The sequence below is a fragment of the Perca fluviatilis genome, chromosome 24 (genome assembly GCF_010015445.1).
Source record: "Perca fluviatilis chromosome 24, GENO_Pfluv_1.0, whole genome shotgun sequence".
NCBI lineage: Eukaryota > Metazoa > Chordata > Actinopteri > Perciformes > Percidae > Perca > Perca fluviatilis.
This window is the reverse complement of record NC_053135.1, coordinates 3,939,362-3,965,485: the sequence shown is the minus strand read 5'-3', so window position 1 is coordinate 3,965,485 and position 26,124 is coordinate 3,939,362. Positions and strand designations below refer to the sequence as shown.

General features: G+C 40.8%; 1 protein-coding gene across 6 annotated transcripts in view; it reads left to right on the top strand.

Annotated features, from left to right (window-relative positions):
• LOC120554444 (neural cell adhesion molecule 2-like) overlaps positions 1-26,124 on the top strand; it is a 395,781-nt gene that overhangs the window by 132,919 nt on the left and 236,738 nt on the right. For all 6 annotated transcript variants that reach the window (XM_039793325.1, XM_039793328.1, XM_039793327.1 and 3 more), the window contains one exon: positions 5,231-5,541. In XM_039793325.1, the coding sequence (XP_039649259.1) occupies positions 5,490-5,541 (52 nt within the window). In that variant the 5' untranslated portion in view covers positions 5,231-5,489. The remainder of the gene's footprint in view (positions 1-5,230; positions 5,542-26,124) is intronic.

The following is a 26,124-nucleotide window of genomic DNA, read 5'->3' as shown; positions in this document are numbered from 1 at the left end:
CATGTGTATTTGGTGAAAGACTGAGAGACAATGTGTATGCTGTCGGTGGTTTTTTATTACCAAGGGGTTCAGTGATTCTTCTATCTGCTGTCCGCATTGTGTGCTGAGTCAGGAGGCTGTCTTGGGCTTTTTTTCAATCACAGCCCGGATGGAGCGACTGGTCAGCCTTCTAGGCCAAAAATAGCACCGACTCACACTGTCATTTTCCAAGGCCACATTAAATTTGAGCTGCCATTGTTGTACTTATTGTTTTGTTTCAATGGATTTCAGTGGATTTAGTTTGAATCGCTTATTCCCACAAGGAGGGATATTTGTTTTGCAGATGAATCCAAACCCTAGTTTTGTGCTGTGTGTAGTTTTGTAAGTAGGTGAAATAACAGGAAAGGTCACAGAACAAAATTTCAAAGGGCAACACTGCAACAGAACTTGCATAACACCCACATGCAAAATGTAGATACTGTACTTTGTGAATATTTCAGCTCAGGCACCATGAAACGACATGCTGAGGTTGACAGTCTGAGCATGCTCTGAAGGGGAGGACCATCTGGAAGTCCCTTCTAGGCTGACAGACGTTCAATTTATCCAAGTCTTCATCACTTTGGCCCATTTACTGTATACACACAACTCTAAGCATGTGTAATTTTTCTGAATCAACATTGTTCCAGTAGCTCTGCTCTCTGTCATTTGCTTTAAAACATTCATGCACCACATTAATCATAATAATCTTGCTTTTCTTGTGTTGAACATAAAGTGTGTTTTGTGTGTGAGAAGTTGCTGAGGCAGGCTTGTTTTTCACCGCCTCAATTTCACCAAATACACAATGTTTTCTTTTCACTTGAGGGACAAAAAAACACTTAAGGCAATGATGTGCGTTAACTCTGTTTGTTTCATGAAAGTGTGCAGCTTACTTCTATGCAACATTATAATGCATCGTGCGACATAGTATCGAGGGAGCTGATGTTTTGACTTGCAGCGTACACCCGCTGGCTCGTCACTTTAAGATTAGAGGAATATATAAAAATGTGTTGTTTTTTTTTTCCTTTAGGGAGATCTGTAGAGAAATGTTAATATATTTTGAAAGGCAGAAACAAAGCGTGGTGCATTTTCCCCATCTTTCTGCCATATTACAGGTCAATACTCTACATGCAATCTACATCAAATCCCAGAAAGAACAGCATGTTATGAAATTTTTATTTTGACTTGTATGTCAACAGCATTTTCTCATAGAAGAACACAGTTGTATTGGAGGAAAATACTTTTTTCCTCGTGCATGTTTTTAAAGTTTCCCTTTGAAATGTAGTGGAATAGAAATATTATGCTAATGCTGAACATACTATTGTTAAATTCAAATTCCTCAAAGTTGTACTTACAGTAAGTACTGTGCTAGAGTGAACATACTTACTTTCCACCCCTGCACTGAGCTGTTGAAGAGATTAATTGTCTCTCTATTTGTGGTATTTGTTGTGATATCCACAGAGGTCATGGTAAGCATCGAGATACTTCAGTGTTTGTGAGTAAGCAGGGCAAGGCACATTTGTTCCGAGCTAATGTGATGAAAGCTATTTGTCCCCCCACGCAATGACATCTGGGAAAAGACTATGGTTGTCGCTGTGTCGACATCAAACATTTAATTTTTCCACGGTGTTGTCACATTCTGATGTAGGCGTAATAATCGCATGTCAAACTGAAACGCTTTCTAATGTAAGTGTGGTGCTACCACTTCTTTACGTCTTTGATTACACTTCAAATGACAATGGGTCTTTATCACCAATTGATGCTGTGACTTGTTGAGTGGTTTAAGCTTTACAAACTCCTCAACAATGAATGATCTGTGCATGCGATGCCTTAATTCAGCCATTTTAACAAAGCCATTTACCTTGGTTGCTAAGGCAACAGGTGACAGCGGCGATGACGGAGCTATCACTGACAGTCTGACTTTAAGAGGGGCCACAAGTTTTTCCACTTGGTGCAAAACACTTACTCTTTTTTTTCCCCCCAGCACAAAGGAAGCTGCATTATGCAATACCTTGCAACAGTGAAGTGGCGGGTCCATACCAGTGACACCGACTGTGCCTCTAAATACATTTGGGCATACCCTGACAGCAGTGATTATGCTGTATTCATTGAAAGCAAGTGGAAAATGTGCCTTTTAAAGCAATGCAATCATGCAAATTATAGTTTTGGCTGATATATGTACACTTACCATTCCAAAAGTGTGACGAGTGGCCATGCTCTGTCTCCATCGACTAACGTGTGTAATTTGACCATCACTATGAATGTGCAATAAGTGTTGGTTTAGTACTGTATCTTTGGACTACTGTGGAACAAAGCACCCATACGTACATGCACATGATTAGAAGATGCACAACAGACCGCTCAGGACCTTCTTCCTGAAAGCAAAAGCTATTTTCTCTTTACACAATCTTTTTTCATAAATGCCGAATAGGTAAAGTCAAGAATATTTCACAGAGGTTGGATTACGCTGGATTACAAGGTCTCCTTTTGCACCTTCACCATCCTGCTGAAGTGCATGTAGACATTTTACATTACCAGATGACTCAAAGAGACACACTGTTAAACCAATTCAAACCATAATTGTGCCCTCATGCAAATCGGGAGCCAATCGTCACCGTAAAAGCTTGTACTTGTTATGCAGAAGAGAACTTCCTGTTCATTTTCTTTTATAATGATCACACCTTTCAGCAAGGTAGAAACCGGAAGACTATTAAATGGCTCTTAATGCAGCTGTACTGTAAGAAAAAAAACTCTAGTTAAAAGCAACAATGATTGGCTACTAAAATTGCATCAATTAAAGATAAATTGTTGTAAAAAATAGAAATGAAAATAGAAATCTGCTTTCCAGCCTGACCTCACTAAAAAAATGATTGTTGCTCTCTTTTTTTAAACCTTCCAAGTTTCCAATTCGACAGCTTGACACAAATTGTACCGCAACGAAATCCTTAGAGCCAACAACTCACCTCTAGATGGCTGTTAGGCAGGTTGCGACTTTTCCTTATCTTCCACTGTTGCCTCATTGCATCGGTCTGTCAGACGACGACTGGGAATTGCAGCCATGGAGCCCTTTTGACATGTGTCCGTTAGAGCACAGAACTATGGGTCAAGTCATGGGCCAAAGATGAGTTGTTCTGAAATAAAACCTGGAGAGAGCCAAATGGATTGAAGTCCATCCAGAAATCAAACATGATGTCACATGAGACATCAATGAATAATTTGGATAAAAATACACTTCCCCATTTTCAGCATACATTAACATAACACACCATATGATTCCCAACTGAGAAAGATTTTAATATTCATTTCTTTTTCCTTGGCAAGGTGGATCAGTGTTTTGTCACTTCATTTGTTCCCAGCAGAGATGCTTGAGAACTCCCTTTTTGACTCCATGTGAGGTGATAATCACTGCCTTCACATATCAAAGTTTGCCAAGGCTTGTGAATATATTCATATTTTGTTAAGTTGATGAATCATTTCAGATGTAATCAGTGTTCTCTGATAGATCAAAATGTATATTATGTACTTTCTATTGAGTGTTTAAGTTTCTTAGAGTATTCTAGTTTGTCTGTGTTTGTATGTTAGCTCTGTTATGGACCAATGCCAATCTTTCCAGGATGTTTCTTCTAGAATTAAACTTCACATTTGGACGCTGTATTTTAAGATGATGTAGCTTGGGACTGCATGTTAAGAATTACACTGGATGGTCTGCAAATCATTTTTAAGATACCATATTGAGTTGGAAAACACTTGGAAGAGATAACAGATTTTAGCAATGCCCTCTGGTGTTTAAACCTGCATTTGCTACTTTTTTAGCCACTTAGGGGCAGCAATACAAGCTGTTAACACAACAATGACTGTCACCTTTTTAAAGTTTATATGGGGAACATGTTAGCAAACAGTTGCCTATTTGCTCATCGAGCAGACATCAAACAACATTAGCATTCATTTAGAGTTGTGGTTCTGGCCACCTGATGAATGCTAGTCTAGTATTTACTCTCATTTTAGTTCTGTTTTGGTCTCCCATCAGATCCTGAGGGAAATATGTGGCTCTGTAGCTGCAAAGTTATCCACTAATCGCTTTATATGCAAAATGTAAACTTTATTGATTTTCATGATGTAAAGCTTGTTATTAAATGTTTAAATGGACTTTCTCCTCAGCCTTTTGGCAAATACATAAAGAGCTCACAGAGCTTTAGCAGTTCCACCAGAGCAGCTTCAAGTGCCAACTTGCCAAGTTTTTTTGGGCATTTTAGGCCTTTATTGACAGGACAGCTGAAGAAATGAAAGGGGAGAGAGAGGGGGAATGACATGCAGCAAAGGGCCGCAGGCCAGAGTCAAACTCAGACCCGCTGCGTCGAGGAGTAAACCTCTATATATGGGGGTCCACTCTACCAACTGAGCTATCCGGGCACCCTTCAAGTACCAACTTTAAGGTTCCATTCCGCAAAATAGTTTTTGCTCAAACAGCTTTTCTGTGAAAGGAACAAACTCCCGAAACTTGCTACCTGATCACTTGAAATTTTGCTGTAAACGTCACCACTTCCAAGAGTTACCTAAACCTAGTTAATTCAGCAACTAACCTGTACTCAATGTTTTTAATGTGTGCTTTGTCGTATCGTGCTGTATCCAGTTTACCTTCTCTTTACTTGACTGTTCTAATCTTAGTTTTATTAAAGCCCAGATGGGTGTTGCAAACTAGCATCCACTATAAACACTATGATACTTGCATTGGGGAGCTATACAATGGGTAGAGTCTAAGACTAAAGACTAAAGTCTAAAGACTTTTCTGCCAATATCTTTATCACATTATCACTTATAATAACTATTTCTCTTCATTCACTTATCTCCTGAAATGTCAGGGGGAGAGAAGCTCTTTAGAAACATTTTTGTGAATGACACAGTGAAACATAGTCATGTAGAGACATTTCATAGACGTTGATTGTGCCATTTTTGCCTGGACTTCTGAGATTAATAGGCAGTGCTATTATAGATGGTGGATTCCAGGGGCCCATAGCTGGAAGGGACCCACAAGTATTAGATTTGGTCACCAGAATTTCTAACTAATATTTAGGCAACTCTATTTCTGTAGATCTTTTATTTTCCTTAAGATCTGCCCCTTCCAACTTTATAACATGTTATGAATATTTAAATGAAGTTGTGAAAAACGTAAACATGTTTGGCTTGATTTGCCTTCTTGTCTGCTTCTCATCAACAGCTTCCAGCAGTGAGGGTGGAGAGAAGTGGTGCTGAGGTGCGGACGGGGGGGGGGTCCTCAGCGCAGAGAACTCAGTGCTCAGTGAACGAGCGGCGAGCGGGAGCGCGCGTATTGGAAGGAAGGGAAGGAAGGAGCTGAGGCAGATCAGTCGCCAGCGGAGCCCCAGACAGCGGATGAACGGAGCCGAGCGTGTGTGTCGCCCTTGTCGTTTTTTACAGCAGCTGAAAGCAGCGTCCGGCGGCCCGAAACCTGCCCGAAAATGATGCTCAAACTCGTCCATCTCCTCGGGGTGCTCGTCTGCGGCAGTCAAGGTAGGGACGCGTGCGTGAGTGCGTGAAACCCTCGAGCTTGGTGACTTTGTGGGGAAGTTAAGTGCATTTTGCCATCGTGATCTGCAGCAGGGTGAGAGAGAGATGGAGAGATATAGAGTAAGAGAGGGGAGTGAGAGAGAGGCGTGGATTGTTTAACTGGACGTTATTTTGTAGTTGGAGCACGTCTTGCAGGGGCCACAATGCTTTCTTACTGAAAAGGGGGATTATGATGGGGTCCCTTTTTTTTTTTTTAGGTTGGGTGAGCTGTTGAAATATAAACACTGTACTCCCCGGACAAAAACTGTTATCTTTATCATTTGACATGGCCTACCTTCGTTGTTTAGGTTCTTTTTTTAAGTCTTTAGGAGCAGGCTTTAGGGTGCTGCATTGTTTTGGTATATGAGTATTTTTGTATTTTGCTCTAATCCTAAAAATCAATGTCTCCCAACTTCAACTGGCCTCATACATGGAGAATCTGTGAATCACACCTAGGCTATTTGTTTGGACAACCGCCTTTCTCGCTTCCTCCTTCTCTCAAGTCCACTCCGTCTTGCTGTATACTGTATAATATTACTGTATATATTGCACGGTGAAACATCTTCCTCCAGTGTGTGCATCTTGTGCGCAGGCTGTGCCTGATAATCCCGAGCCCATGATGGCGTCACACAGTCGGACATGCTTTGGAAAGTTTGGGAATATGAGCTGCATTTTTGACATCCGACTGACACTTCACCGTTAATTGGGTTTCACGTGCGCGGCGCACCTGATCTGACTGGGATGATTGTCTCTGCGCGCGCGCCCGCGAGTGTGTAGCTTACACGCGCGGAGGGAAACGAAGACGTTACCTGAGTGACTAGTGCTGCTAGAAACGGCGCTGATTGAAAGCGTTTGGTCGCCTTTGGACTCTTTTTCTTTTCTTATGTATGTTGCTTAATAATGTGTCCTGGTCAGTGAGGCGCGTCGCCGTGTCAACGCGGGCTGAGCCCCGCGTGCACTGCGAAAAATGCCCAACTCCTGTAGCTTCAGCTTGAGCAGTAATCCATTTCTTAAAGCGAAAAAGTATTTGCTTGCAGGATGAGAATAGCGTATCCCTTTCAGCGCCAACGCACATGCAGAAAGTATTTCTGTTTCTGTTGCAACAAGTTAATTTGCATGGACAAGACGGGTTATCTTTCCCCCGTGGCGAGATTTTTCCAATTGTTTAAAGAAAACAAAAGGTCTCGAGTAAAAAAAACAAAGAGTTTTTAGATGGGACATTTTTTGCAGTGTGGCCACACTGGGTTCCTGGCGCACAACGGCAGGTGGGGGTAGAGCGCTGCAAAGTGGTGCCAAGAGTGAAGCCATAAGCCACTGGCCGTTAAAGGATGTTGCATCTTGTTCACTCGGATTGCTTTTTATTTTTTATTTTATTTTTTTAAGTCTTCAGGGTAGTGGGTTTAGGGAGCGTGGTAGGTTTAAAGGGTCCCCAAGCAAAAGTGAAAAATCAGATACATTTTTACTATACCACAAAACGGGTCTCTCTGACACTACAACAATCTAATTTTAACACTTGAGGACAGTTGCATATGATTTAAACTATAAATCAGTAGCCACCTTGCCATGTGGAGACTGGCATCAAACTGCATCAAATGGGAGTCCACGTGATTCAATTTTTGTTTTGGTGGTTTGTGGCATGGAAACAGCAGCCGAACATCAATATAACGATTTGAAGCATATAAAGTAAGATGCCTTAGGCCACAGAGACAGTTTGATTATCCTCAACATCTTAAAAGGACTGTAGTTTATTGGCAGTTCATGTTTCCACCCTTTCAATCAATACTACACTGCTAGAAACTGCTATTATGATAGAGAGGAAGATGAGAAGGATGGAACATCCCACAGAGGTAAAACAAAGGCCACACTGTTGATAAGCCTTAACTGGAATATCCATTGCTTTGTTACTTTCCCTTTGTTGCAGTAGTATTACATCACCCAACCAATTTACATTCATATCATGCTTTTCATGATAGCAAAGTCCACACAAATTGACCTATTAATCCAATGCACAACTTGCTGTAATGTAAATAACAAGGTTGGTTCTGAGGTAAAGGGTGTGTTCTGGAGTAGGATGTTCAATTCTCAGTGTATTTATCAGTGTTGGGCTTTGGAGCTGACACTGAACCATCAGTGAAAGAACCAGAAAAGAGGTTTTACTGGCTTTCCCCAATTCATGTCTACAGCCTGAGTTTCTGACAGGAGTTAGCGAGGTGCCTTGGCTCCTGCCACACTAACTCTGCAGGTATCCTCTGTTCTACCCCCTCTCGCTCCTGAAGGAAAACATTTGCTTTTCAAGTCCCAGCTCACCATCTACCCCTGCATTGAGCATGCATCCTTAAAGGTTTATGTATTTGGCTTTTACTGATGCTTAGTACAATGAATTATGCTTGCTTGGGCTCACCCGGGACTCGCCAATCTGATGTTAAGTGGCGTAATTAAGATATTTCGCTGTATCTCTGGGGGGAAATGTCAGTGGCTCAGGGTTTAAAAGATTTATGCCCATGCGCTTAAGTGTCTCTCATTGCACCCTGAGCCCGGGCTTAAGCATGCGTTTGAGGTTTGCTTACATCCTGTAGTTCTGGTTCATGTACATGCTTACATGAGTGAGCATAAATGCAGGGGCTCACGCGCAACATTAATCACCTAGTGAATATTTATAAGGGAAGTGCAGATTCATTCAGAAATTCACATCACTAGTCTTGCAGGAAGAATATTTTTCATGTGTTGTTGCAAAATCTGTACCCTAAAGGTTTCTGCTTTCCTTTATCTCGTACCATGCTCATAACTGGATAGTGGAACAATGCTGCACCCAACTCTTAACACCATGCAACACCAGTCACAAACTCCTATTAAAGACCTGCAAAGCTGTTCACAAAAGAAATGGCCTGTGTCTTGGTCCTGCAAGGTAAAATTGATTGCATCATTTGATTAATAGACTAGGACAGAGAGCCTACATATAGAGAGTCAGTGTATATATGAAAATGGAATCGCCCCCTCAAGGCGGCCGCATATGAGAAATCAATTTAAGGAACGACTAGAGTCAGCAGGCCTCTGAATTGTACAAAGGGCAATCTCGATGTTATGGATATGCTATTTATTTGCCTGCAAGCTTTTTATTTCTCATGTGTGCCCTTTAGCGCTCAATCCACCCAGTTCAGGCCTAAGCATTGCATTGGTACACTGCATGTAAGACAAGGAGGAGAGTGTTATATTCTCAACACCTGGATATATGAGAAAAACACTGCCAAGCATCTGTGCAGCAAGGGTTGTTGTCAGCTTTTTTGAGAATGAAATGGCAGGAAGACCGAAAGGAAATGAGCAGTGGTTTTGAGATATGACGTTGCCATGTTTTTCGAACTCCTACCTGCATATGTTCCAGTCTATTTACAAATTCAAGGACTGTAGAACTATTACATTATCAAAGAGTAGGCTGTGTGACTAAAACTTTGCCCAAATGCCTGGTTTTAGCAGTTCTGGGAAATACATATATATTCTCTTGAATAAACTAATCTATGCATAACTACAGACCACAAAGAAACAAAACGACCATAAAGAGATTCAAACCGACTGCAACGAGACTCCTAAAGACCACACAGAGACTAAATGACCACAAGAGACTCAGCAACGGCTACCCTTTTACATGCCTGTGCCTTAAGGATCTATTGTTTCATAATACGTCCATGGACATAACTACTTTAAGTTAAGAGGTCATCCTCAAGCTGTGCAGTCATTAGCTCACAGCTCAGTTAACATAGTTTAGTATCAGGGATTAAGAGAACTGTGCTGCAAATATTTTCATACTTATTTGAAGATGTATTTTTTATTAATGACACATTTTGGGCTTTTAAGTAACAGGCAATAACAGAGGTACTGAGAAGAGAGATCACATTCCAAACAAAAAGCTCCAGTCGGGGAATATTTGGCTTTTGGTTTTGAAAAACCTTCAGTTATTTGCGATGCATGGAGCAAAACCGGCAGCATGTTCAGTAATGCCCTCTGCCAACCTCGGCCTATATTCACTCAGATTACCCACTATTATCGTGGAAGTGACTAATGTACTCCTTGGGGAGTCTCTGCCAACCAGAAGCCAAGAAAATGTAGATACACTAAGCAGTCGGGGTCCTCTAGTAGGAAGAGTTTGGCGCCGCTCATCATATTCTATATTGTAAATCCCAGGAAGGGAACATTGGAAAGGATAGAGTGAGCAGTGAGAGGATTTATACAGAGGGAGGAAGAGATTATATTTAAAAATGCATTCAATTCAAGTGAATCTGATTGCATCTCGTTAAATTGCATTGCTAGAGATTGAATCAAACTCTATGGAGTCTCACTGTGCCAAAATTAATAAAATGTAAGTGAATCCTGTCGAGATGGAATCAAATTAGGCCAGACTGACGTGATTGGAGAAGGCAGCTGCTGCATGTTGCGGTGTGCTCCTGTGGGTTTGTCTACTGTTTTACATCCGTTTGGTGCGAGCCAAGCAGGAGCCCCTTTGGCTCCTGCTTATATGTGTCCTGCCAGTCTAAATGCCAGTCTAACTAGCAGACTAATAGGCAGTGCCAGGATGCCAGGGTGACAACCGAATCAATGGGCACACTGGCTGACTGACAGATGGAGGGAAGTGGTTTGCATGGTCTTCCTCTCTTTCCTGTTGCTCACATTTCTCTAGCTTGTGCATGGCATGTTCACACACAGCAGCACACCTTTACAGTCTGCCCCTCCATTCTCTCGTGGGACGCAGCACTGTTGGTCTTACTTTTGGGTTTGTGCACCGGCAGGCATGATTAAATGAAGAACACAGGGATGAGATATGGCAGGAGTGCTTCAGAACCACTCCAGTTTGGGCTGTGCATTCTGAGTGACCCACTTAGACCGTATTAATAACACTGGATGAAGCCTTGGGGTTTGCTTCACAGTGGGCTGATGTGAATCATATGCAAATTGTACATTGCAGTTTTCTATGACATAATACATACATAAACAAAAATACATGGTGGCAGACTGTCGGTTTGTTGGCAGTATTGACTTTAGAAAAACAGTCAAGTATTGTCAGTGGCATCACCCATAGGATTCTAAAAGGCTCTTATTCTGGCCATATTTTTAAGCCATAACAATTTAAATGTTATAAATGTCTAAACATCTATGTTTTTGTATGTGAGAGTTTGAATAATTATTCTGTTACCTACTGTCTGTACCATGTATACATTTGCCTGGATTTCCAAAGCACTGGAGTATAAAACATGCAAAAACTTGGGTATGGCCTGGAAGTTGCCTGAAAGTAAAGGAGAGACGAGAACTTTGCAGAAATTGGACAAATAAATTGGTATGGGAAGTGAATTGGTACAGACATAGTTTCTGTAAAAGGCTGCACAGCCGATGCACACCCAGACCTCTTTATGAGTCATCATTAAAATGACTTTTTCATGGAAGCAGGCTGATGCACTGCAGCAGGTGAGGTATAGTGGAGAAGTAACAACACCTGTCAAATGAAATTTGGACTCAGAAGGCAATAAGATGGACATAGACGGGTGACAGGAAGGGGTAGCTGGAAGGCAGATTAACAGGCAGGTGGATGCGCTAACGTTAGGACACCGATAATGAAGAGGAGCCATCTATTAACATCCAAAGAACAATATTTTTCAACTTTCTCCTGCTGGATGTGGGCCTTGCGTCGATTGAGCATCAGTTAGTTCTAGTCCACACAGGCTGACAAATGTCTGTATGGTCTATCACAGTAATTGAGTAAGGTAAAGTAAATGCTAATTGTAGCAATGCTGGCTAGCACACACTAATGAGAGAGTGGTGCAGGCTTTTGGACACAATGTGATGAGACGAGCCAGGGAGTGGCCTTTTATCAAGCAATCTGAAATGGGCTTGTGAGCTTGAGTGAAAACCTTTTTGTAGTGAAAATAGCTGCTGTGTAAGGAAAAAGCCTTGGATTCTTTCTTTTTTTGTAAGATTATTTTTTGGGGGCTTTTTCCCTTTATTGACAGTGGATAGACTGCAAAGGGGGAGAGAGATGAGGGATGACACGCAGCAAAGGGCAGCGTGTTGGAATCAAACGCGCACCGCTGCAGGACTCAACCAACATGGGGCAAACGCTCTTACTGGGTGAGCTAGAGGCCGCCCCAAGCCTTGGATTCTTAAGGTTTGTAGGGCCAGGTTTTAAGTACCAAAAACTAGCATTGGACGTCTGATGAGTTTTGTATCTTGATAACTTATTATTTGTTCAAAATAGACACAGTTGCTTGTGTTTGGACAGTTCAACATTTGGTTTTAAAAAGTTGAAACAATGCACCACAAGGTCCATTTAGTAGCTGCTCTAAATCTTTTTGAATTGATACGTTTGGCCAATTGCCATGGATTTGTAGTTCAAATTTCCATTTTATTAAGGACTTCTCGACCATGTTGGCCTTAAAGTAAGAAACAAAAAGTTAACTCATGTTTGAAACAGCAGCTAACAAAACAATGGTCCATTGAGTAGCTAATCAGGTGATCATATCACAAAGTCCTCCTCGGCAGCTGGATTTTTCCTAGTTGTCATTGCGTTGCATTTCAGTGTTTTTTATTTTTATTTTTTTTTGCAAATCAAGGACGTCTCGTCTGTTATCTTATAAACTGAGATTCAGATTTAAAAAGTTCCATAAACACAAGGATTGTAATATTCAATCAAACCTTAAAGGAAGATGTGATCCTCATTGTTTTTTAATGTATTTTTAAGCCTTTTTTACTTTTATTTTTGATCGAGATGTGAAAGGAAATGAGTAAAGAGAGACAAAGATCTCCAGCCACACTCAAACTTTAGCAGCATGATTACATGGTCAGCAGCATCTTATACCCCAAGGCCACCAGGACAACTTGTTTAAAACTTAGATAATAACATCAGAGGCATCAACTGATAAAATCAGCCATCAAGTGAAAACTGTGCTGTAGTTAACTAAATGATGTGAACCAGTCTTTTTGTTGGCTGGCATCCACTACTTTGTACTCTTTTCTCTGCTTGCCTTGCAGTCTGAGTTTTCCTTTGAGCTTACAGTATTACATTATCGTGTGTTGTATTATACCTATCCTGTTTCCTTGTATCCATTCATCCATCCATTCAGACATTGGGCCCTTGGCTTGCCATTCCTGCTGGTTAATTAAGCCAAATTATGATTGATGGACTCTCAAGTGAATAGCTATGTGGTCCCATTGCTGCCAATCACACCTCACAATGGTCTCCTAAACAGTGGTTGGGACGTAGTCTGCAATGTTGAGGACATATCCTTGTGTAACCCCGCTGTTACTTCCCAGCATCAAGATGGCTTCAGGTTGTGCAGTGTCCTTGCAGGGATTGGTTCTGCTGCTCGGAAATGATGCAGAGACCATCTTGAAAAGGGATCTGTCTTCTCAGATTTCGTGCCTGGTGGCCAATAACCTTTTTTTTATGGGAGGCAGTACTTGATGAGGAATAGATGAGAGAGAGTGAGTGATGGATGAGAGGGAAAGATGGGGGGAGGGGGACGGACACTTGAGACGTGGTCGCGGTGCAGCAGAATAGCTCGTAGTGAGGCCAAACAGTCTCTGCTTCCTGATTGCCTCTTCATGACAGGCAATCTTCAAAAGGAATCTCCTAATGCAATGTGGGCCAGCTTATTTTTGTTTCTATCTCGTCTTGTTTGACTCCTCTCTTCCCCCCCCACCCCCCCTTTCATTTCCTTCCTCTTCATGTGCCTGCTCTGTTCTGTGGTCCTCCCACACACGTCTCATCACCAGCATCTGCAGGGGGAAGATATCCTGTTCTCCCCTATGTGGGAAGCTTTTCAAGCAGCACCCATCCTTAATGTTATTTGCTTGGGAAGCTAATGATGTTTGTTGTTCTGCTGCTCAATATAGTTATTAACACCTATGGATTTTATGTTACTGTTTTTTTCAAGTAAAGCTGTTTCAGGGTTGTTCTGTCAAGCATGTTATTATCTCTCAAAGTAATAATGATGGTCTTGCAAGCACTCATAAGGTGCACCAGACAAATGTGTAGGTGTGCTTTTAATTACTTTGCATATATGTGCACAACTTCCCACCATTCCTAGCTGGCCTACTCCCAATGTGGGCACTCTGGGATTGTTGTGTTCCCGCCCACCATTCGTCCTGAGGATGCGGGGGTTCCATGGGAATACACAAAGGATTTCTCAATAATTAGAGAACCTGTTTTATCTTCACCTAGATGGGATTTTTACTGACGTTCTGGCACTTGTTGTGAATTAAGTTTTCTCACGTGTCGGTCCCAGTTCTTCTTCGCCTTTGAAATCAGAGGATCCCAAATTCAGGACTCGGCTGAGAATATTTTTGGATAGACTTCACTGTCCTACCTACTAAACCTTGTTTTTCTTTTCCTGGTTGTGCACAGAAAGGTTCATCATTGTGATTGTCATAGTCTTAGCCATCCTTTCATGTGAATGTATGTGCTTCAGGACTTGAGTCTTAAGACAGCCCTGTGATCTTCTGCGTTGACACACACATTCCTTTGTAGCCAGCAGGTCCTTGTTGTTTTTTTTTTTTTTAAGATTATTCTTTTGGGGCTGATTGTAATGAGCACCAAAGAGACCAAATCACAATCTCAGCATCTTGGAAAACAAAGACCGTTAATATGTGATGTGACAGTGATCAGTTTACTGACAGATTATTTGGCATGTTTAGTTTGTGTTCAACTAATTCACAATTTGGAAGATACATTTTGAAAGTTGTGTATTTGTCCAAAGTTGGCAACCCATAAAACTCTACCACCACTATCTTGTTAGCTTGAAATTCCTGTTGTTGTGGTTATACTTCAACAGGACTTTCAGGACTTTGCAACAGAACCAGATTAGATTTCTCAGAGCATGCTGTATTGTCGGACCAGAGTGTATTCCAGCTCACTATAGCCTGTATGTTGCTCCAAGAACCAAGATTACTTTTATTTCACGCTGCTTTTCATCCATCCTGCAGAGTCTGGAGTAGGCGACCGAAAGAAATGATAGATCGTCTCGGCACTTGAGGCAAAAGCTCCCGCTGCAGACGTGGAGAAACATTGCAATGCAGCTCCTCAGTGCAAAAGGGATGCAGTACTGGCTGTGGCAGCTTTCTCCCCAAGGAGGCGGCCTGAGCCACAAATTAATAGAGCACTCCCACATGATCGGGGAGTTTCATTTGGAACCGTCACGGTACATAAAGCCCAACAGAAATGAGGAGTTCACTTAGGTCCCCCTCCACTTCCCCAAGAGTCCCCAAATAACCTGTGTGATTGTAACACTCTGCCCACTGTTCCCCCATCTATGCACCTCCCTCCTTGAAACTCCTGGGCAAGGCTTTGCCCATGCTCATCCTGGTTCAATTACCACAGCTCATTGCCTCCTTTTTATCCTTTCAAAGTGTGTCATGCTTATCCTGCTGCCCCTATTGGTCTGCATTCCTAAAGTACTACTACAATATGACTGCGATGCAAAAAGTTCCACAAAACAATCCAGACAAGGCTTTAAATGATTGAAATGATAAACATGGCACAATATTTTAATTTCATCTCCCTGCCCTGATTTGTTGGCCTACAAATTTTGAGCGCATCTTAACATTTCTGAATTTCTTCCCCCTCTTCATCATAAAAACTCATTTGACAACAGCGTGAAATTCTTACTGACAAACGTGGAGAGTGGTGCACCCCTGAGGCCTGCTTTACTCTTATCATTATCCTTGCAATGCCTGAGATTAGACACAGCAACCAACTCTCTCACAGCAGTGTGCCTCAGAGCGAGGATTAACACAATGACTAATCACTCAACTCACTGGACACAAAACATACAGTACTGATTCATATTTTGTCACAAAGTCTACTTAATAAAAAACTGGCGTAGAATATTTGCTTGTGGCATAACCTCGTATACAAAATATATTTAGAGAGAATAACCCAATCATCTTTTTGTCCCGGTTAAACAATTTGCACAATAGGAAATTTTCAAGTTAGAGTATTTAAGTATTCTGTTGTTTCAGGGTCTTCAGAAGCCATTTTAAAGATGTGTAATCATTATGAACATCATAACAAGGTTAAATGAATATTCTGCACGTGTGTATACACTGGATAATGACGTATTGCAGACTTAATTTGTGAATCAAGTGTAAATATGATTCGCTAGCAGCATGGCTCCATGGATGGCGATGTTAGTCAGACAGTTGGTTGGTCCACCACTTTGCCTCCAAACCGAAATATCTAAAGCATTATCAAATGGATTGGCATTCAATTTGGTACGGACATTCATGTTCGGTGAATTGTAAAAACTTAGTGATTCCTTGAGTTTCCTCTGGCGTCACCAGCAGGTCAAACTTAAAATGTGTCCAGTACTTGCCTTCAAAACTTATGACATTTCCATCAGCCTCAGCTGTACCCTGTGTTTAGCAAATGTTAGCATGCTAAATTAAGATGCTGAACATGGTAAACATCATACCTGCTAAACATCAGCATTTTGGCATTTAGCTCAAAGTTCACCCTCACAGAGCTGCTAGCGTGGCTGTAGACTCTTAGGCTTGCTGATGTAAAAATCATTTCATCAACCAATATAAGGTGTACCTCTAGTTGAACAATATCCTACAGTTCCCCAAATGCCTGTCAATAATCCCTACAGTTGGAGAGTAATAGTGACAGTAAAAGATAAAAAGAGAATTTCCCACTCATTTAAAATACAATTGCTGTTTCTTTTTGGTCTATTGAGTCTACTCTCAGTGGAGAGGTTTCCTCTTCTGTAATGAGTTCTTCCCGGTAGGATTCTTGAGCAAAGGAGAAAAAAATCAACATAGAATAAGTTTATCGTTGATTCTGAGGGCCTAACATCAAAAAACAATACTGTATTTACAGTTGTTTGTTTGCTGAAAAGTGCATCTGCCTTTAGTCTAATGTCTAAATCTCAATGTCTACAGCTGGCCAGTTATCTGTGGGATTAGAATAATACATCTTCAAAGCAAAACAAACCCTGAATTTACATGAACATCGCTAAAAGCATTTATTGGAATGCTTTAAGGTGGATTATTTTACCACCAAGGCTCCACTTAAAATCATTACATTGGGTTTTACAATTTTAAATTTTTTTTTTTTTTTTTTCTGGTTATGTGACATCAAATGAAAAAAGGGACAGATTAGTGTTACCACTTTGAAGTTTGTGCTGTGTTGTTTGCCAGAGAGATACTGTACTCGGTGTAACAATTTTCCCCACACTGCATGTTGGACCTATTGATCTATTGTCCCAGACTGTAGCAAACAATTCTGCTTTTCTCTTTCACTTTGATCCTCCTCCTTTCGAGAATGAGTACATGTTAGCTTTATGAATACTGTTCACTGCTCTCTGCTCCTTCCACCTGAGGTGTTGTCAAGAAATCCCAGGAAAAGAAAAAGAATCATGTTTTCAGATCGAAATTGAGTCAGCGAGATAAATGTGTGCTGTAAAACGGGAATGCATTTTTATAGTGTAACCAATGGGTGATTGACGTAGCTTTTTATTATCTGTATGTAACTCACAGACACATGGTCTAGATATATTTAATAAAGGCTATTATTTTGTAATAATGGGACAAGAAGGTTTGACTCTGCTCTCAGTTCTTTAAAGCAGGACACTTGGTAAAATCTGTCACCAACCCCAACACACACACACACACACACAAAAAACACTGATCCTTTATCGTTGTGTCTGTATGTGGGTGTGTGGCACTCCTGCTTTGCCCCGCTTTTATCATCACAGTGCTTACATAACCCTTTACTTGTATAACCTGAGAAAACAGAAAGCCTCTATATCCTAGGGTGCACTGTGCCTCCCAAACAAAACCATTTGTTATGTGGCGAGGTAGCACAGTCCGGGTTCCGAGGAGTTGAAAGTCTTTGCTGTGATGAAGCGTGTGGCGCTCGGTGTGAAGCATGGCCCAGGTTTTGGCGGATGCTGTGTCACTTGAAGGTTGCTTAATGGGAGTCTTTTCCCTGTTATAGATTTGAACAACGTGACTCTGAGGCTTTAGCACCTGAGCGCTGCATCTTAGCGACAGAATCCTCTTTGTGTGCGCGCAGAGGATCTGAGCTGATCTGAAGCTCATAGGTCACCCCGTTGAACTCCGGACACTGTGTGTAAATCAAATACGCTTCTTGCAAAGAGCTGCTAAAGTGGAAAATTAGTTATAAGGGGGAGAGATTGCGGCTGTGTGCATGTTCGTTTGTGAGCGTATTTATTTCAGGATTTTGCTTACTCTTTGATTTTCGCTGTTTTGGATTTTGCCCCTTTCTAGCTCAAGGCTCAGAGAGTTGAGTGAAGAAGCAGCGCCCATATCTGCCTGCATCAGCAAAACTATATGCAAAACAACATACACATAGGCATGCGGGAAGAATCAAACACACACGCACACATTCACACATTTCCTGGAACCCCCCATGTCTCCTATTGAGCCCAGCGCCTGGCTTGGAATGTTGAGTTAATAGCAAAAGTTTTAATTGAATGTGCAATGTGTCAACGTGTTCCTGCGATGACAAGACAATCAGATGAGTGGAGGAGAAAGTTCAAGCACTGAATCAAATTCAGGAGCTCCCACGTAGCCGGTGATTACAGTCCAATCATAATCTCTTGGCGTGATCCCTACTTCAGTAAGTGATCATGAGAAGGCCCAATAGTCCATCAGCAGCACAGAGGGAGGGAGATGCACTCCTGTGCTCAACATGCTCAGCCATCTGCAGCATCTTCCTGAGCTGCAGAACTCCTGCAGTTTCTGGGACAGAAGTTGTAGAAAGCTGCGAGGAATACAAATTTAAAAGGAGGGCCAAGTGAGGTCGGCAGAGCAGCACTTGCCACTGAGCTCTCTGTGAAATGTAAATGTCCGAATACATGTCAGACTATAATCACGACTTGTCTTCTAAGACACTAAGAATCAATTAGAATACTTGACAATCCCAGAGTAAGCATGTGTGCTATAACAGTTTGTGTTTGTGTATGGAAAGACGTAGGAAGGTGAGAAGGGCTGGTAAATCTGTTTCAACAATTCATGCGCTGAAATTACCACAGGAATCGCCTCAACAATGTGTGGTTGAGTGTATTTGTGTGTAAACAAACCGATATTTGCCCATTTGACACAAGTGAGAGTCATGCGAACTGGCCCTGCGTCAGTGTGCGAGACATAGAGAGGAGCCATTGTTTGCTGTGCAGGGCCAGCGATGCTATCGCTGCTAATGTACTGACTGGGTTATTGTGCCGGGAGCTGCCAGAAGACATGGCACCACTCCATATGAAGCTCAGTGCGAGCCAGTTAGGACTAAGGGTTTGTGACAGTGTGCATATGTGCATACTGGGTGTGCTGTGAACTGAGGTTCAGGTTATCGGCTTAGTGTGATGACCTTGCTGTTAGTGTCTGTGGGTGTTTGAATACCAAAACTGCCGCTATTATGGTTGAGCTAACAATGATTTTCATTAAGGATTGATTATTTGTTTAGTTTGTAATTGCTCGCTTGTTTTGTCTCACAAACCATCCAAAATTCAAATGTATTATGATGTACAACAATGAAAAGTAGCAAATCTGAGTAGTTTGAGAAGCTGATAAGGTTTCTAAAGTTTTTTTTTTTTATAAAACAAAATTATCAAAATGGTTGTCCTGATAGTAGAAGTTCTGTAAGTAGATAAAACCCACTAATGCACACACAAAAAAAGAACATGACTCGAGTGGGAAATATTACGATCACACACTGAGTTGATGGACAGAAAATGAATCGCCAAGTTGCCAACTATTTTGGTAATCGATTAATCATTTAGGTCATTTTTCAACCCACAATGCAGAACATTAATTAGTTCCAGCTTCTCAATTTTAAGGATTATGCTGTTTTCCCTTGTCTTATATAATAATATGTTGAAAATATTTGGGTTTTGTCAGACAAAACAAGCAATTTAGGTAATTGTGATTAGCAGTTTACTATTTTCTGATGCTTATTGGACATATTTGCAGAACTCAACATTAACATCCTAGATGGTAGCTCCCAGTTTTATTCATGCACACACTGACCACATGCCATCCAGATGTTGGGGCGTTTAATCCAACCCATGTTCCTTGTCATGTGAGGATGTAAACAATAAACAAGGCCGGTGAGGAAAATCAGTGGCAAAGGGTCTAAGTGTCGAAGAGTGAAATGCATTAATGAGTTTTACTGCTCATCCTCTTGACACCACTCATTCCCATTGTTCAAATTCCTCACGGAGGTCATTAATGTCCTCCTTTGCGTTTTTATTCATCACACAAAATGAAAAATAAACAGGAGGCGTTGCACACATGTACAATCTATGACTATACTATAACATTAAACAGCCTAATTTGCAGTGGCTTTATATGAGAGTGAGACAGGGTGTGTGAGGAGAAATGTGCGTGTCCTTCAGGCCCTCAGATTGCTAGTACAGTATTATAGTGTGTATTAAAGCCATGTGGCTGATGGCTCTATTTGAGACTTTGACTACTGTGTGTGCGTGTCTGTATACATGCGTGTGCGTGTGCATAGACCCGTGTGAACAAGTGATTTATTGGCTGTTTTTAATCAGGCGGTAGAAAATGTTATTAGACAGCCCTCTCCCACTCCCTCCGCCTGCAAATGAGCTGGCCCCGTTGCACCCTGGGATAGCCTCCTGTAATTAGATCTGGGAACTCACCTGTTACTGAGAGAGAGAGATTGAGGGAAGGGGGAGAGAGATGTTAGGAAAGGATTGACTGAGAGGGTAACGAGCAGACAGATCAACAGAGGAGAGAGACTTGGGAGGATGGGCCAGAGGTGAGGGAGGTGGAAAAAAACGAGCAGAGAGGAAGAGGAGCAAAAATAAGAAAAGGCAGAGGGGAAAAAAGGCTGACCTCAACACCACCACAGCGCTTGGTTAGTCTTCTAACAAGCTGGCCAGCGTCTACCTGACTTTTCCAGCAGCATAATCTCTTGAATACAAGATGACTTTAGGAGTTTGTTCTCAAGTGTAAAGATCTCCTACTCTGAGAACTAAATAGTGACGAAATGAGAGGTAAATATGTCCAGTATTCTTTGGAGGCCTTCAAGGGGTATCATTTTCACTAATATTAGGTCTGAATCCTGATCAATAACATTTAGAGAGAACAAACCGCTGCTAATGTACTTGTATCTTTTGCTAGGTAATGATTTAATATAATGTATCAACTTCCAGTGGAATATAAGAGGATTTATAATAGTAGTTTCAGATATTGACCTATTGTGTTAGAATGTTTGATGCAAAGCAAATTGTAATTCAGAAACTCTAAAAAGTAAGTAATTTAAAGCTGCATTAATAAGCGATTGATCAAATAACTATGTGATGTGAACAGTGTCATACTGTAAGTATCACCCAAACAATTATATTTCAACATATTGTTGGAGCTATCCTGTAATATTTTCTTTTAACCAAGGCCAAATAACAAACTCACTGATCCTCTAAAATTGATCTCACCTTCAAACAATAACTTTTGAAAGTATGAAAGGTTATCTTACATAGATATTGGTCGGTATAGACTTGCTTTTCCACTTTTCAAAAATATGTTTTTCCAGTCTTGAACTAAGCATGCCACCCTGCCAAAACATCATGCGCCCTGCCTGCTCTCGGGCTGCTCTCAGTGAGCCCTGATGAACTGACGGTAGCTGCTGGCCACAGGCTCTCTTGTGATCTCTGGCTTTGACAGCCAATCACAACAGTGGCCTGTCATTCCCAGCCACACACACACAAAGATACACTAACACAAATACACAAGTTCTTAGCACACATGTATAGAATTTAAATCTGCACATATACAAACACACACACTGTGCTTCTCTGACGCTCCTGACAGGCCAGTAAAAACATTATGAAATATTCAGTATGTCTCACTGTTTGGGTTCTACCTGTCTCAGCTTTACTCGTTGCTTTTTGTGTGTGTGCGTGTTTGTATGTATGTATGTATGTATGAATGTATGAGAGAGGAAGAGATACTGTCCGTGTGCATGTTGGAATCAGTTCAGACTTTTCCTCCTCACAGATATATTCAGTGTAAAAGTGTTTGTACATGTTTGCACTATCTCTCAATTGTTGCTGTCACGGTTGGTTGTGTGTAATTGGGTCTGAGCCAAACCTGTTGTCTGTGCGTTGCCTTGTGCTTATATTCAACTAGGTTTAACTTTTAAATAACCAAGAAGACAAACTTGGAGCCTGACTTTTAGCCTCTCTATTCTCAACCCCAAAGCATATAATGCCATTTCTTTCTTCCTTTAACATCAAAAGGCAGTTACGGATGCCAGTGACCTTTCTCCGACCTCCTGTACAAGAGTTATATTTGTAGGCTTTGCTCAGTGTTGCTTAAACTGTTGACAGACATTTACTTATATATTTGTTAGTCTCTCCATAAAATGTAAAAGTTCAGATTTTAGACCTTTTTGAAATTTGTTCAATCTTCTGTTTTGCACCGGGGTCAGGGAAACACAATTTCGTTCCACTACTGTACTATATAAAGTCTCTCTTTTCTTCCATCAGATGGTAACAAAGAACCTTTTCTCTACTGAAGCAGGTAACTGCCGTTTTTTTTAGTTAATTAATGGAAATCACGTGAAACACTGGATTAGCATTTCAGAAGACAGCAGAAGACACACAGTACAGCTGTGTAAGCCTTTGGGGTCCCACAGGACTCTATTCTTGGCCCCATCATATTCTTTTCATTTTCACCAGCGCTACTGGAGTCCAGGGCTGCTCCATTATGGCAAAAATCATAATTTTGAGATCACAATTATTTAACAAGATTACAAATTGACTTTGGAAATATCATGCATTTATTCAATTTTTTTTTTTTTTTTAAAGATTTTTCTTTAAACTGTGGATTTTGATTAGAAATGTCATAGTGCACTGCTACAATCTACTGAAAAAATATATACACACATATATTAAACATTTTAGTAAACTAAATATTAAACATATTCCAGTCAGTAATTTGGTGTTAAAAGGGTTGCTCTGGATTAATAACAAACAAGACAAAGAAAAAGCATTATTGTTAAACAGAATGTGCCAAAATGATTGTTTCATCTCGATTGTTTTCACACAGCCAAAATCCTAATATTAATTAAAATGAATTGCCCAGCCCTGCCTCAGTCCCATTATGTTGCTTACATTGGAGAATACAGTTTAAAATGTCTTCCTGTACTCAAGAACTGTAGATTACTTACTCTTTGATTGCAGTTTAACCTTTGACAGGTGTTATCTCGTCGTACTTGCTTTGGTTTTGAAAATTACACCTCTCTCACACTCAGCTGCCTTCGGAGAAGGTCTTTTGCACAGTAATACCGTCATGATTACACATTTGCAGTTCTTTTTCCTCCCACTTTACTCAAAACTTTTTCTCTATCTGACTCAGACAGTTGCCATTGGGGATCCCGTCTAGTGATTAACGGGGCATATCACCGCTGTAGCATCTCTGCACAGAGGAGGGAGCCTCTTCATTGGTGAAGATTTAGAAGATCAAATTGTTAAATGACTGTGGTGATAATCCTTGATAGAGTAGCAAAATTAATATTAATTCATATTAAATAAAACATTCTTTATATGATTGATGCCAACGTGCAAGAAAGAATAGGGGAGACAGCCGTTGCTGATACAAGTCCAGCTTAGATTGAGGTTTGACACTTTTTAAGTAGCAAAATCATGATTATCTAACAACCTCAGGCAAAAAAATAAAAAATAAAATCGCTGCACTACAGGTACCTGCAGTTTTTTAAAATAATAAATGTACTTCTGGGAATACATGTATTCACTTCGGATGAGCAGATCAATACCCTCCTCATGTCTGTAGACCAAGTATGGAGCTACTGTCAGTAGCTGGCTAACTTAGCTTAGCATAAAGACTTGCAACAGAGGGAAACCGCTAGCCTGTTTCTGTCCTAAGGTAACACAATCTGCCCACTAGCACCTCTAAAGCTCACTGACTGACATTTTTCATCCTGTTTGTTAAATCTGTACAAAGTGTGTAAAAGCATCACGTTGCAGTTTTACTGGGTGTTATGAGCCAGACTATTTCTTGGCCCGGACCGGCAACTTCCTGGAATCTCCACTGGTTGCCTGGCAACTGGTCCTTGCCAAGAAATAGTTTGGCATAAAAAACATTAAATTGTCGTTTTTACACTTCACTGTATGTAGAGATTCAACAGAAGTCTGAAATAAGCATTGAGCCGGAAGGAAAATAAGAATCTTCATAATTTACAACCTCTAAATCGCATTTAATCTACAATTAAAAACAGACAAACAGTAATGAGTTGCGATAAATCTGCATCAAAAGTAGAAAACCTCAGAAGGTAATTTCTTACCTTAGACATTTGGTATTTTTACAACCCCACCACTATGACTGCATGTCACGGTTGAAAAGAAATGATTGATGTAGCTTGAAACCTTTTGGGGCTGAAGAGATTTTACACTCTGTCAAACCGAGAATATTTACACAACTTTTTTTTATAACCGTGCATGTTAACAGCTTCATTAGTTATATTCCAGACCAAACTAAGTGGCAATACTTTGCTAATTGGACACGTTTAAAAATCAATTTGAAAAAGCCCTGACAAATCCCCTAACATATGACGTCCAAACATACAGTTGTGGGTAGTATCCCCGCGTCTTGGAAAAGATCAAGACATCTTTTTTACACTGTGATATTTGTACAGATTAAATTAACAAAATAAAATATCTGTGAGCTTTAAAGGTGTTGGTTGGCTGACTTTCTTACCTTTGGACAGGACAGGTTGGCTAGGAAGTGTTGAACTATTCCTTTTAAAATACACTAAGAATGAGTGCATGGGTAGCTCACCTGGTAGAGTGCGTGTGGTTTGACTCCAACCTGCTGCCTATTGCTGCATGTCATTCCCCCTCTCTCTCCCCTTTCATGTATTCAGCTGTCCTATAAAAATAAAGGCCTAAAATGCCCCAAAATATCTTTTAAAATACATTTAAGAATACACTAAGAATATAATATTATTGTATAATAAATATGAGGACAGTGTTCAAGGTAAAAAGCTTGTAAAGGCAGATAAGTCTTCTGTGTCTTTCAATTTTCACTGCAAATGGTTCCACAATATATGATGGTGATGAGACAGGTTGTAAAACTGACAAAATGTGTAGTCTGTAATAAATCTTTACTTGAGTGAGTGATAAAAAGTAGCAACACTGCTCTTATTACATTGCTCTGTTATATATAACTTTTCCTTTCATTTCCTCATTTCAGTGGCAGGCGTTTAATTCGGTAGTGTCTAATAAGAGAGCTTGTACATAAACAGCTTTAGTTCTCACAGCTTGTGACTGATGACATTTAGTTGCAAGAAAGCAGCAAGGGTTCTCACCTCGCACAGGTGAAAATCATGAACGCTTTTGTGATGTGCATGTTTTGCTTCAGTTTGGAGATTATGTGGGCCTCTGTAGACAGAAAACAAACGCCATCTTTTTATAAACAGGATTTATTTTCTTAATTCCTTAAAAGTTGCCATTTTTGAAAACACCATGCATTATCAATTAAACCTTTTTCCAATGCTCACCTGGAGCATGCTACTGGGTAAAACCGTGCCAGGGTGGAGGAGAAACACATCCATGTAATGGGATTGCACTGATCTACTATAAAAATGGTAACATCATTTCTGCTGATGTGAAAAAAAAATAGCTCAGTAATCACATAAGTAGTTGACAAAAATAATAACTGTTGGATTAGAGATTGTCAGGTCATGAGGGGGATATTTGTCGGAACGTAAAATGGCAGTTTAGACTGTAGATGATACAGAATGGCTAATATTTTGCAATCAGCAGGAATAGAAATAGGTCCAGGGGCTGAACAATGGCTACCTGTAGTTCTTCCACTCTGACCTAATATTTCAATTTAATCAGCTAATTAATTATGCAAATTGAATTAGTTTGTAGCTCTTTTGTTTATTTCAAGACTCTAAGACGGCTTGTAGCCACATAATCTTGCATCTTGTTTTTTATCTGTTAGCATCCAACATAGCAGATGGATCACTAGCCTGCGTCTACAGCGCTTTTCACCGTCCATCAGTACCTGTGCTGCAATGTCCGAGACCCCCTCCTCAAAGACAGAGTGATGGCTGAACACGGTCCCTCCATCCCGAACACATGTCGAAAAGCGTTCATTAGTCCCACCATTCTGAGAGGTCCATAAATCACAGCCATCTAGGAACGTTTGGAAAAAACACAAAAAAAACACAACACACACACACACACACACACACACACACACACACACACACACACACACACACACACACACACACTTGCTCCCTCCCCTCCTGTGCCACTGGCAAACAGCCAATCAGATTGCAGATCCCATAGTGGCACGTCATGGCTGAGCCAGGCAGCGAGCAACAGAACAGCCAACCTTTATTAAAACTTTCATTCTGTTAAAGATAGACATAGTTACACTTAGGTTTGAATGTGCCGCTTCTGGGAAAGCTGATTTAGAGGGGAAAAGTATACAACACGAGTACTGATTTTTAATCACAGACAAACCAATATTTATCTAATTTGCAAAGGCTAA